The sequence below is a fragment of the Antennarius striatus genome, chromosome 23 (genome assembly GCF_040054535.1).
Source record: "Antennarius striatus isolate MH-2024 chromosome 23, ASM4005453v1, whole genome shotgun sequence".
Taxonomy (NCBI): Eukaryota; Metazoa; Chordata; class Actinopteri; order Lophiiformes; family Antennariidae; genus Antennarius; species Antennarius striatus.
Window position 1 is genome coordinate 12007540 of NC_090798.1, and position 12752 is coordinate 12020291.

The window sequence follows — 12752 nt, forward strand, 5'->3', positions numbered from 1 at the left end:
TTACCTAATAAGGTCCGTTTGTGAGTCAACATTACTTTTCTGACTCCGAAACTTTCCCAAAATGAAGACTTGACTCCCGCTAGACTTCAAACTTAAAGTAGATGCTCTTTTAATTATCTTCTATTTGGCCCAGTGCTGTCAGATAAAAACATTTCCATGAGTTCCCTGTGGTCCAGCTCATATTAAAACACACCTTCTGTTTCATATGATAGCTTTCTGTGCTATCGTGTGCTAGGCTATAAGTTTTGCTCTGATTTAGCTGTTATCCACAAGGCATTTTTTTGTGAAACGCTGTTTGCACCACTTGATTTTTACTAATTGGACAGGGTTGGAGTTGGATTTGTGCAGCGTGTGTTTTTCCACTTTTGCTGAACCTGAAGATAATGCATTTATTCTAGGATTTGCTGGTGCCGGTAAGGAGCTCTCTGGCCAAAAAAAAAAAAAAAGCAAGCAAAAAAAAAAAAAAAAAAGATTCTTCCTGTCTGCTGAGCAGTCAACAGAAAAGCAAACATCAGTGAAATTCAAAATGTCAGACGTTAATTTGCTGGAGCCGCTTCAGTTGTGGAGGAACACAAACACCTGTTCTCGGATAGGTTTTTTTTTTTTTTTTTTTTTTGCAGGACGGATTTTTATTTCATTGCCGCAACAGACACAGATGTCCCCATTCAGATTTTAGTGCCAGTTTTCTCCAATGGAGAGGGGGAGGCAGTAAAGATGGCCAAAAGGCCTCAGAAGGGAGCTTGATGAGTAAATTCACATTGAGGAGCAACTAGACTTTATAATACCTCTTGAAATAGAAAGGATTCACATAAAACACGTCCGAGGTAGATGCTGCCGCAGTCCAGGCCGCCGTTGTCGCCGTAAGTTTCTCTTAAAACGAAGAAAATGGAGCAAAGAAAAAAGAACTCTGTCAGGTTGAGGGGAATAAAAGAAGGCTTTTTAAAGGCAGGATAATTAATTCAAGAGGTCAGGGGCTTATATATGATTTGTAATTCTCTGTACTCGGATATATACACTCTGTTATTTTTGCGTGCAGGCTATGAAGAGAAAAATGACCCCACGTCTTTCTCTTGGGGGTTGGCTTCCTTCGCTAATTAGAGCTCTCACCAAAGGAAGCACAAGAAACCCGAAAGAACCCCCCCCCCACTCTCTGGTCCGACTCGTGTTTACCTCCCGCGTTCAATCATTACGACACAGTCTGCAAAAAGCTTTGCGAATTCCCGACTTAAATTTTTTGTTAGCGAAGCAGTCGGTCGACTCCGAAAAAGGATCAGTTTGGTAAACGGCGGGCGGGGGAGGGGGGTTCATTGTTGTTTTCTTGATCAAAGAGTTGCTTGTTAACGGCGGCGAGAGGTAGAGACGTAAAGCAAGAGGCGCCTTCATGGGGGAAATGGTGGTCTTTGGAGATAATCTGCATGGGATTTACCGCGGTACCTGAACATAGCGGCTAAGCCAGTCGGTGGTTCTGTTGGCTGTCTCCCTCTGGCTGAAGTTTTTAGCAGATATTCACCCTTCGATGGTAGGGAGCAATTCAAAGGATTAATAAGCTGGTTCTCATATGAAGTTCTCTTGTGAATAATTATAATCATAAAACCAATGATAACATCGGGACTCATATTTAGGAGTATCCTAGGTATACTCCCACACGTGCTTCTCCAAGACGGTGTGAAATTAATATACATTACAGTATTTTCCGCACTTTAAGCCGCACTGGACTATAAGGTGCACTGGACTATAAGACGCACTGGACAATAAGGTGCACTGGACTATAAGACGCACTGGACTATAAGGCGCACTGGACTATAAGGTGCACTGGACTATAAGGTGCACGGTCGGTTTATAGGTGCGCCTTATAGTGCGGAAAATACTGTACATCTTTTCATAAGGAGAATCTACTGAACAGAAATGTATTTGCAAATTATTTGACATGTTGCTAACTTTGACATTCTCTTTCGGTTGCAGCTACAGAAACGAGAGCGCTCTTGCCGCTTTTACGTACAGGTATTTCAACCAGACTTCAACCCCTTCTTACCCATCCCTCCTCCGTTTCCATCCTTAGCATGTCATTTTCTAACGTAATCCGTCAAAACGTTTGACCTTTTGAAGAGAAAATGAGCAGCAACACATATGGAATGGAAGTCACTTAACTGTCACACGCTGTGTTTCTGCCAGAATTTGTGTTGAATCATTGAGTCAGATGCAAGCAGTGTGTCAGCATGAGTCATATGTCACCATTTTTCCCTTTCAAGCATGTATATATGATGGTATTTTTCATTCTATCATACATTTGGCATGAGCATGATGCAGAGAATTTCCATACGCCATTGTGGGTTTCATTTTTAGATATCCCCTAAAAACTGTCACATTAGCACAGAGAAATAAACCACATAAGTGGAGATCATCAGTCCAAAAATTGAGCTCTCATCCATGTGATGCACTTCAAAATTCTCAACAAATGCTTAAGAGCCAAGAAAAGTGACCTCATTATCGAGCGAGTCAACTTCTAACTTCTGCATCAGCCAAAGTCATGGGGGTGTGTTATGATTCTCCCAGATGCATAATACATGTGTGTCCCATTTAAATGAGGATCTCCATCTATTCACCCAGCTTCTTCTCGGGGCTACCGGCGTGATTTTTTTTTTTTTTTTTTATCCCCAGAGTGACGTTTTAGCTGTCATCAGAATCATTTCTGCCTCAACGAGAAAGCTGGGGGAATAAGTTGACGTCCCCGTCTTTCCCTTACAGATGGTTCCAATAAAGCCTCACATTAGAGCCAGATGTTGTCTTGTATGTTAACCAACACGCGTTCGCTTCGGTTCCTCTGAGGTATGTCGGGAAGCACTTAACCATGTATGGCGATGTGATTGCTCAAACAACGTCCAAGCGGAATGTACGTTTGGATACGGATTAGCATCAAATGCTCAGATGGGTGTGTCAGTGTGAGAGGATGCTAGCGGTAATGTATTTTTCATATCCACAATAAATGGATGAAATAAAAGCAGCAGGGATCCAACAATTATTATATTTTTTTTATGTGTAGCCAAACTCTGAAAAAGCTGAAAAATGTGTCCATGGATGTATTTTTGTGGAACTGGGTGAATGAAAATCATTTCAATCAGCAGTGGATGAAGTCAAGATAATTGTTTAATGCAACAGATGGAAAGCAATAACCGATCTGTCAGAAAGTCTTTGGCGCTCAGACCCATCAGTGAGATTATAACTGAAGGGCATCAGCCCCCGAGCTGCAGCAAGATAAATCCCCCATTAGAGCCCCCGGCTGTGGTGGCGACGGCGGCTGATGGCTCTGCTGAGGCTGATGGGCGTACACATAACGGCTTTGCTATCGGTTGTATTCAAGAGGCACTGATGTCTTATTGGAGAATTAAGACTGATCATGCACGAGAGATGGTGAAAGAAACATTATATACGCGTATTCTTGTTTTTGTTAGCAGCATGTGCTGAAAATAAGGAAACGGAGCTAACAGAATGCAAAAATAAAAACAGGCTGCAGATTTTTTTTGTTTTGTGCTCAGGAAAAAACAACTCAAACAAGCCTAACTGCGGAAATAAATAGAGCGCGGATGACGCTCAACACATCTGCCGCAATGTGCATGCAACAGAGCACATCCATCACAGCGAACACATGTGCATCACACTTTTCTATTTCCATGCTGCTTTTCTTTCTCTCTGCGCACAGCAAAAGGAGAAGAATATATTCAGAAATAGAAATACCTTCCAGTACGGGAGCGATGCTACAAATAAAACATTCAATCACATCAATATGCATACGTTTAGTTATACGAGCACCAATCCGGGTATTTAATATTTTATAGAACCCATAAATCTGAACCTTGAATATTTATTATTTACATTTATTATTATTAAATCCCTTGAGCTAAATGCTACCATTCACAATTGTAAGCTTGCAAAGCTAATAAGATGATGCCCAGTTGGTCAAATATTTACCATCTCAGTTAAGAAAAATGCTAGTGATGGCATGCAGAATAAAGTGCTTGAGTGATTTTGTTCTTGATTGAGGGTCCCTACATTTAGTTAATAATCGGAAAAACTAGAAATGCACAAGCTTTGTGCGGGAAATCTCAACACAAGGAGCTTCATTTGGTCTTTTTTCGGCGCCGTCTGTTGATCCTGCGCAGATGAAACGATCATTACGTGACTCCTTCAGAATTCCTCTCGGTTCGTAATAATAAGCGGCGTTCTCTGCCACATGTCACAGCCGGTTTAATCTCAGCGAACATGATTTGGCCTTGATAAAGCTACAAAGCGTATAATGATCAAGTCCCTTTGTTTAACATTTCCCCCCTGAAGGAATGTTTCTCTGTTGTCTCCTTTGAATTCTAACAAATATGTTCCAAATAGAAGCCTGAGCCTCCCGGTCATTTTAATGGCAGTATTTTTTTTTTTACGTTGTTGCAGTCCAATTACTGTGATTACGTCCATCATTGTTTGACTAAAGCTTGACTTTACAGTGTCACGAACTTTGATCCAGATGCCGGAACGAATAAAAAGAATATTCTGTTATTTCGACACATAAAAGAATCTTTCTCCAAATGAGTGGGAACGCTCAAGAACGCTGGGGGAGGATATTGATCTCCGACCTCTCGTTTAAGATGACACATTTCCATACGAGGGATGACGAAGGGGTCGTCACGGCAGCGGGGGCGAGAGGAAGGGAGGCTTTGCGTTCGATGATTTTAACGAGGTGATAACATTTTCCTGGTGAAGCGGTTCGATGGAAGATGAAGACCTCCTCGTGTTTCAGAGAGAATTCAGGAACACGGAATCCTTTCATAGGTTTTCTTTTTGCTCCATTTTATGTAATATATGTTTTAATACACATTTATATGAAGGTGGTGTGATTCTCTAAGTGTTCAGCAAGCATTTACGCCAACGTATAAGCAGTGCTGGTGTTCCTAATCATTTCCTCTCATGTTAAATTCCATGGGGTGCTGATTTTCGCAGCACCGATTCCACCACAACACAAAACAACGGAAACATTTCACACTCAACCAATCTGCCGCGTAGCGTCTCCCCTATTTATAGAAAAACTGTCATTATTCACAAATTAATTTAAATTGCTTTACTGCTGTTTTTCTTTATTTTTTAGCACCGTCAAATTAGGCAACTCGAGCCCGACCCGCCGCCGCGCGCCTCCGGATTGAAAGTGCACACGCTGCGAGGTGTATTGAATATTGAAGCTTTTTCAGTTCAACAATTTCTCGCGTGTTGCACAAAAACATTTCTAGGTTTCTGCTTTGCTCTTGGGGATTATACCCCTCAATGTTTTCCCCTATAGATCCCACTGCTTTAGTTTGAAACTTCCTGTCAGTGTTTATTTTTTTGCAAACACCATTTCTGCAGTTGTGAAAGTAGGAGCTGTGGGAGAACAGATTATAGTATTTTCACTATAAGGCCCACCTAAAAGCCTTTAATTTTCTCAAAAACCGGCAGTGCGCTCTATAATCCAGTGCACTTTATATATGAACATGTTTTGGATTAGGACATTCATTGAAGGTGCACTTTATAGTCCAGTGCGCTTTATAGTCCAGTGCACTTTATAATCCAGCACATTTAATAATCCAGTGTGCTTTATAATCCAGTGTGCCTTATATGTGAAAATGATCTGGAATAGGGTATTCATTGAAGGTGTGCCTTATAGTCCAGTGCGCTTTATAATCCAGTGCGATTTATAATCCAGTGCGTTTTATAATCCAGTGTGTTTTATAATCCGGTGCGCTTTATAAATGCAGTGCGCCTTATAAATGAAATGTTTTTGGACATGCCATTCATTGAAGGTGCACCTAATAGTCCCGTGTCCCTTATAGTGCAGGCAATACTGTACAGCACAAATATAGTGCAGACAATACTGTTTGTACTGCAGTACCACAAATGACCACCTGGTCACCAAATCCTCTCTGGAATTCAGGTTTATAGTCGAGGACAGAGAGAGAACTACCCTACGTCAACACGACATGATTGTGTCTCGCACATAAAACAAGTGACTCGGCCCAAACGGTGAACAGAAAACGAGAGAAACGAGAGGAGGAACACGGAACGGAGACCAGCAAAGCGAACGAGAGAGGAAAGAGCGGGAGATCAAGCCCAGCCAGAATCAATTTCCCAGACCCAGAGTTGGTTCCATCAATCAGCGCACAGATAGAAGCGCACACCGCGGGTTCACTTGGATTGTTGCCCAGCGCACACTAATGTCCACTTCTTCCCTTCCTTCCTCCTGCACCGGTATAAATGGCCTGTGCACTTCAGCTTTTCACGCCCAGTCATCATCCCCAGTCCAACTGCACCATTCCAGCAGTGAGTCCAGCTAATGATTAGCATTCCCTCACATAGCAGGACCTAGACTATAGATTTTTTTTGTCTTCCTTACATTATTTCAGTGCAGGAGAAAAGCAGCTCAGAGATGTTTGGGGGGGGGGGTAGCAGTGGAGTGAGGCGCTGCATGTGACAGATGGAGTGGCGGTGTGCTAATAGCAGTAAAATAGCACCAAGCGTCCCCGCGACTGAGGCTACCATGATAGCGATGTTGTGATGCCAAGGCGAACTCCCCTCCCTGTCTCTTCAGGCATTTTTTTTTCCCCCCTCCAACCACCACGGCTGGAAATGATCTTCTCAAAGTTGTGATGAAATTTTGCAGAATGAGGCCACTGTTTTCAAAAATGCATTCATGCCGCTTTGTGAACGGAGAGCAGGAAAAAACGAGATTCCCCACACGGCGACAGATCGCCTGGACGAACGCAGGAATACAAAAATCCAGAATTCTTCTCTGTTTTGTTGTTGAAATATTTTATTTTGATGGGTTTTATATTCAGCTAAAAGTATAACAATATTTTCCGCAATATAAGGCGTACCTAAAAGCCTTTAATATACTCAAAAACCAACAGTGCGCCTTACAATCCAGTGCACTTTATATGTGAAACCCATTTTAGAATATGTCATTGATTGAAGGTGCGCCTTATAGTGCAGAAAATACTGTATTTAACCACTAATCATTTTCTATACATTAACTTATTGTTTGCATTTCAGCTCAAATAGATCACCCAATCAACTGGTCACCTAGCCAGACATTAAGACTCTTTCTTTTTGCGTGCCTGTAAAAAAGAAGCTTAAAATGCTAATTAGTTAGCACTGGATGTGCTAATGGAGGGAAATCACACTGCCTGTTGTCATGTTTGATCTTGATGAGAAAGTCAGCTTTACTTTGCCTAACCAGTGCATAATCAACACTACTAAAGCTAACTCATTTTTTTTGTGGCTTTCAATTATTAATACAGAACTTCTTTTTATTGTAAATGCACATGAATGATAACTTTTTTTTTTTTTAATTGAAAACATTGTTAAGTACTTATTCAAATTTTGCACTATGATAAAAGAAGGAAAAAGTCGTAAGGGTGATATCATTGTCCTCACATCCTACGTTGTTTGCACATTTACGCCGCTGCCCCCCCCCCCCCCCGGGACTCAAGGTAATAACACAGAAAAGACATTTTTTCATTCTGTATGACCTTTTAAAGTTATTTTGTCTACATTTCAGATGACATTTGTTGAACCGTTTTGCTGGCCTTGAAAGGAATTACAACTGGATGTGGTATTTTTTTGATTTAAAAAAAATATAATTGGTCGACTTCAGAAAACTTCACGCGGTTTGACTTTAACCAATTTAGACGGATTTGGCGACAAATCGCTTTTAAGACTCGATTCCAAGGACTTTTTCTTTTTTCTTTTTTTCACGTCTTATTTATTAGTCATTTTCTTTTCGCCGTGGAAACGCGGAATACTCCACGGTCTCTGCTTGAAAATTTCATTCTGTGGTTTCGATGAGGGAGAACTGACATGCTGCCTGCATAATAGTGATGGATAATGTGCACCATTGTGATCTGGTAATATAATGCATTTTATTCCAAAAAGTGTGTATTGCAATATTAATTTAATATACTGTATAATATCTGCTATTTTAGCTGTTTTTCTCCTCCTTGTTGATGAGTTATCCATTGAATATTCCCCACCTCAACGTCTTCGACCGGCCTTCCCATTTGTCTCTCCTGTATGCAAACACGATCGCGAGGCCATCAATCCTTTTCTCGGGGTAAAAAACCGTCGCTTCAGTGTTTTTAAGAAGTGCAGAAAGAATTGCTCTGCTGAACAAAGGAAAGAGAAAAATGTCAGTGCCTGAAGAAAAAGAGCTCCTTAATTGAGAGTGAATCCACCGCCGCCTGTAGCTGAATGTCAGGAGGTGTGATTGGAGATTGTCACGGATAATGAATAATCACATCAAAGTTGGTGGGTTGCCCGTGCACGTGCACGTGCTCTTAGCGTGTTGGGCCTTTTGTGCACGTATGCATTTGTCAGTTGCATTTTAGCAGGTGCAGAGGTGTGTTTTCACCCTTTGCAGCAGTCTTACAGTGTGTGTGTGTGTGTGTGTGTGTGTGTGTGTGTGTGTGTCTGGGTGTGGGCGACTTAATATGTGCAGGGTATGTTTTGAATGAGGAACAGCCAGCTGGTGCTGTTTGAAATTCTCTGCCAGCGCCGGTGGGTTGAACACAATCAACCCTCTGTCTCCCCTCGCTATCACAGTGATTTAAAGCAAATGCACAACTTAACATTATGAGATAATCGAGGGGTGGGTTGCTCAGTTGGAGGGGAGGGGGTCAGTGGTACATTAGCTTTCTGAATGTAAAGCCCTCCCCTCATCCCCCACGTTTTTTTCTGTATTTTTCCTCCCAGAAATTAATTTACCAGACTCGATCATGTGATTTCTGTTATCGCCTTGTACTTTAAGAGTCATGCTAATGCTAAAAGTCCTGTGGCGTGACACACACACACACACACACACATACACATACACCACACCAACGGATCTGTAATCGGTGTGTGTAAACTGGCTTGAAAAGAGTTTATCATAATCCAAAGCAGTTTTCAAACATGCATTTTACACTTTGAAGTGTTTGCTATTGTTAGCTTTTTGCAGGAAAAGCTGTAATAATAATGATGCATTAACAAAATCGAGAAATGAAGCTCTTCTCATTCAGAATTTCTTTTTCTGGACCAATTAGCATACCTTTATAAGTCCTGCTATTGGCATTGTTTAAGCTTTAGTGGTTCCTAATTTTTCATCTTGTCTCGATAATAATAATCTTGTTTTGTCTCAGCTTACTACCTCTAAAAAAAAAACGCTGCTGAAAGATTAAAAAAAGGCGTTCACAGCCGCTTCCTGATAATAACAAGCGGGAGAGATTCTGTCTTACCTTGTGCATCCGTTGGAATGTCACAGTGATGTGTTTTTGTGTACTGGAATTGTCTGCATGGAGGAGCATTAATCACTCCAATTAAAGCCTCACATAATGGAAAAAAAACTGGCCTATAGTCTTGTTATCGCCCGCTCTGATTCATTTACACAATTTCCGCTCCTGGTGGATAAAAAAGGTAACAAAAAGCCGCCCAAGAACGCGTTTGGTGTCGTTCCCCGTTTCCGCACCATAAGACGCACCTAAAACCCTTTCATTTTCTCAAACCGACAGTGTGCTTTATAATCCAGTGTGGCTTATATATGGAAAAAAATAAAAATGGGCCATTCATTGAGGGTGCGCCTTATAGTCCAGTGCGCCTTATAGTCCAGTGTGTTTTATAGTCCAGTGTACCCTTTTATATGAAGGAAATAAAAATGAGCCATTCATTGAGGGTGCACCTTATAATCCAGTGGGCTTTATAGTGCAGAAAGTACTTTAAACATATGTAAAAGCATAACTGGAAACAAAAACAAGACATGGAATTGCTCAAAAGCACGATTATGGAGTTCAAATGTAAAACAGGGAATGCTTCACACTTCATCTCATCGTATTTATTTTTGTTCTTTCATCGTCTTTGCTAACATTTACCATTTTCCCAATCACCAAAAGACAGTAGCCTAAGGCTGCCTAAGCCTTTTTTCTCTTTTTGCTAAATCAATGATTGGGGTTCTCCAGGCTATGGTGGAGACGGTCAACAACCTGCTGCAGCCACAGGCCCAGGGGGCGTGGAGGGAGCTGAGCACCAGCGAGCAGCTGAGGGCCGCCACTATGCTGCTGGACACGGTGGAGCAGGGGGCCTTCGTCCTGGCCGACAACCTCCTGAAGACGGACATCGTGCAAGAGAACACCGACAACATCCGTGAGTAGACGTTCACACGTGTTGACACGAACCGTTTACAGCAGCGATGTCAAACTCATTTTCCCCTGAGGGACACGTCGGCATCACGGCTGTCCTCAAAGGGCCAGATGTAACTAATAAATGTAACGAAATGTAACTCAGTGTAATTTAAAATAAATGTAACTAATCCTTAATGTTACATAACTCTGAATTTGTTACTTATTCAAGTTACAAACATTACAGTTAGACAGAAAAAATGTTTGTTACTCTGTTATAACATAAATTGTTGTAATTTTTCAGATTATTAAACCCACAGAACTCCATCAATCAAGGATCAAATTATCCAAACTATCAATGAATAAGCATACTTTTGACCTACTTATTTTTAGGCTCTAACCTTTTAAGCTCTCGTGGGCCACATAAAATCATGTGGCGGGGCCACATTTGGCCCCTGGGCCTTGAGTTTGACAAATGTGATTTATAGTAAGACCGTTAACAGAGAGAAGTCAAAATTTGATAAAAAGTTGACAAAGGTGTGAAGAATTCTATCAATCTATACTTTATTAAATCTGGTGAAATCTGCATTGAGATTAAATCCGATTGTATAATCCAATGAATTTATCTGGAATCTGCTGGAAAACTGATGATTAATTGTAAAATTTTTAGTCTTTTGGTTTGGTGTCTTGTCGTGTTTGAACGTTGTCATCTTCTGGTCTCGTCAGCGGCGCATGGGGTTACAAAGTTCACCCCACCGCCATCGATCCGGGGCGCTCTTCTATTGGCAGCAGGCCTCTTGAGACTAAGGAACAAGTGTGAAGGTCACTGGATTAATGCGTTCCTCCTCGCAGGAGGTTAAGTTTGGCAGGGCGACTAATGGCTGATGGCAGTCGGCTGTAAATGGACAATTATCTCAAATGATTGTGTTCATTTTGGTGTCGATTATTAGCTGGAACTAACCACTGGCTGTGCAGATCGGGGATCAGCCTGCATTATTTATCTTATAAATGCTAAGTGAGCGCCAAAAAAAGGGGGGTGGGGGGCTTCAGTCATCAAACATTTTCTCTCTAGTGGCGCTTGGAATACATCACTTCCTCCACCGGAGTGGAATTTATCAAATTGCTCTTTACGGCTGGAAGCGTTTACAGTCCTGAGGACAAATAAGATGAAATCAGATGACCTGTTTTGCAGACGGAGGCTAGTAAGGGTTTTGGGGGGGGGATTTAGAGAATAGTTTGTGATGTATGGGCTTCTTCTGAGAACAAGTGTTTTCATGCATCCCCCTCCTTCCTTCTCAAGTTCCTGTTGCCATGGCAGCATTAAAATATAGGTCTACCGACTTAAAAAGGAAGCAAGTGTAAGGAGAATTAATAAAAACCGGTTTTATTGTATCTGGCACACAATTCATGTGGGTATTAAGGACATTCTGGACTCGTTTGGGGGGGGTGTAATGAGAACTCCATTGTTATTTTATAGCGCATACCCTGGTTAATTATGCGGTGGTGACATGTTTACTATGCTTATCTCTGCTTATTTTCTCGCAGCCGATTGGCTGTCGTGATCCACGCCACGCCCCGGCCGTTAAACGATGACGTCCACTTTATTGATTAATCGACGCCCGGCTTTGACTTGCATCTGAAAACGAACGGTATTTGCGCCTCGTCGGTGCCAGAATCGAGACGATTTCTAAATTGTCTTCCAATTTTAGGCTCAAGCTGATAATGAGATCTATTTTCTTTTGCTTTCAGAAGACGGAGGATATTTACGCGCCCGTTGCGTCTCGTGTTTGTGTTTACACGTCACAGCGCGGGTTTTTGTCTGCACAACACTCGACTCTCAGCACTTCACTCCCAGCGTGACAATCTTATGAGCAGATTTCTGCCGATTAGGGTGTATTGAAGGCATTGCCGCGGGTCCAACAATCAACGCGGCATCAAAGAAATTCCCCAAAGCCCATTGTAAGCTCTTTTACACAACTACACAGGGAGAAGGAGAGCGAGAGAGGGTGAAGAAAAATGCTTCCTTTATTCCAACGACAGGCTTGGAATCTGGGGAACGGAAAGCTATCTGGGGTATTGTCTTAGCTACGCTGAATAGGAATGTATCGCCAACATCCCCCCAGCCTTTGCAAAGCACAAGAGAATGTTAATTCTAAGGATTTTTTTTTTTTTTTTAAGAGTAAGTATGAGAGGCTGTGTGAACGGATGGAAAGGGAGGATTAAATGCGGCCTTTTTTTCGTGAGCGCTAACCTTTTAAATCACCAAGGTTTCATCGCCCATTCATCGTCAGATCAGCTGTTGGTTTTACTATTGATGACTTTTGTTTCCATCTAGTTTGTGTGTCTCTTAGTCGGTTGTAGAAGGAAACGCATCGAACAGACCGACTATGGGTCAGAAATGGTCCCGTCTCAAGGTGAAGGTGGTCTACGTGAACATTGCCCAGCAGCGACGGGTGTTTTGCGGCTTTTCACCAGAAGATAAACATTGATTGTGTGATTGGTTAGATTTAAAGCCGCCATCTTGAACGTTCAGTAGATATTCCTGTTAGAGTTAGAAAGGGTTTACAGTGATCCCTCGCGCATTCGTATATCAAC

The 12752-nt window shown here is 41.9% G+C and overlaps 1 protein-coding gene across 2 annotated transcripts in view; it reads left to right on the forward strand.

Moving 5' to 3' along the window:
• Positions 1-12752, forward strand: part of LOC137590367 (adhesion G protein-coupled receptor L3-like) — a 178839-nt gene that overhangs the window by 125889 nt on the left and 40198 nt on the right. The window contains exons 10-11 of one of the 2 annotated variants that reach the window (XM_068307945.1): positions 1963-2001; positions 9999-10182. In XM_068307945.1, coding sequence (XP_068164046.1) covers positions 1963-2001; positions 9999-10182 — 223 coding nt within the window. The remainder of the gene's footprint in view (positions 1-1962; positions 2002-9998; positions 10183-12752) is intronic. The other variant, XM_068307946.1, reaches the window with a different exon arrangement.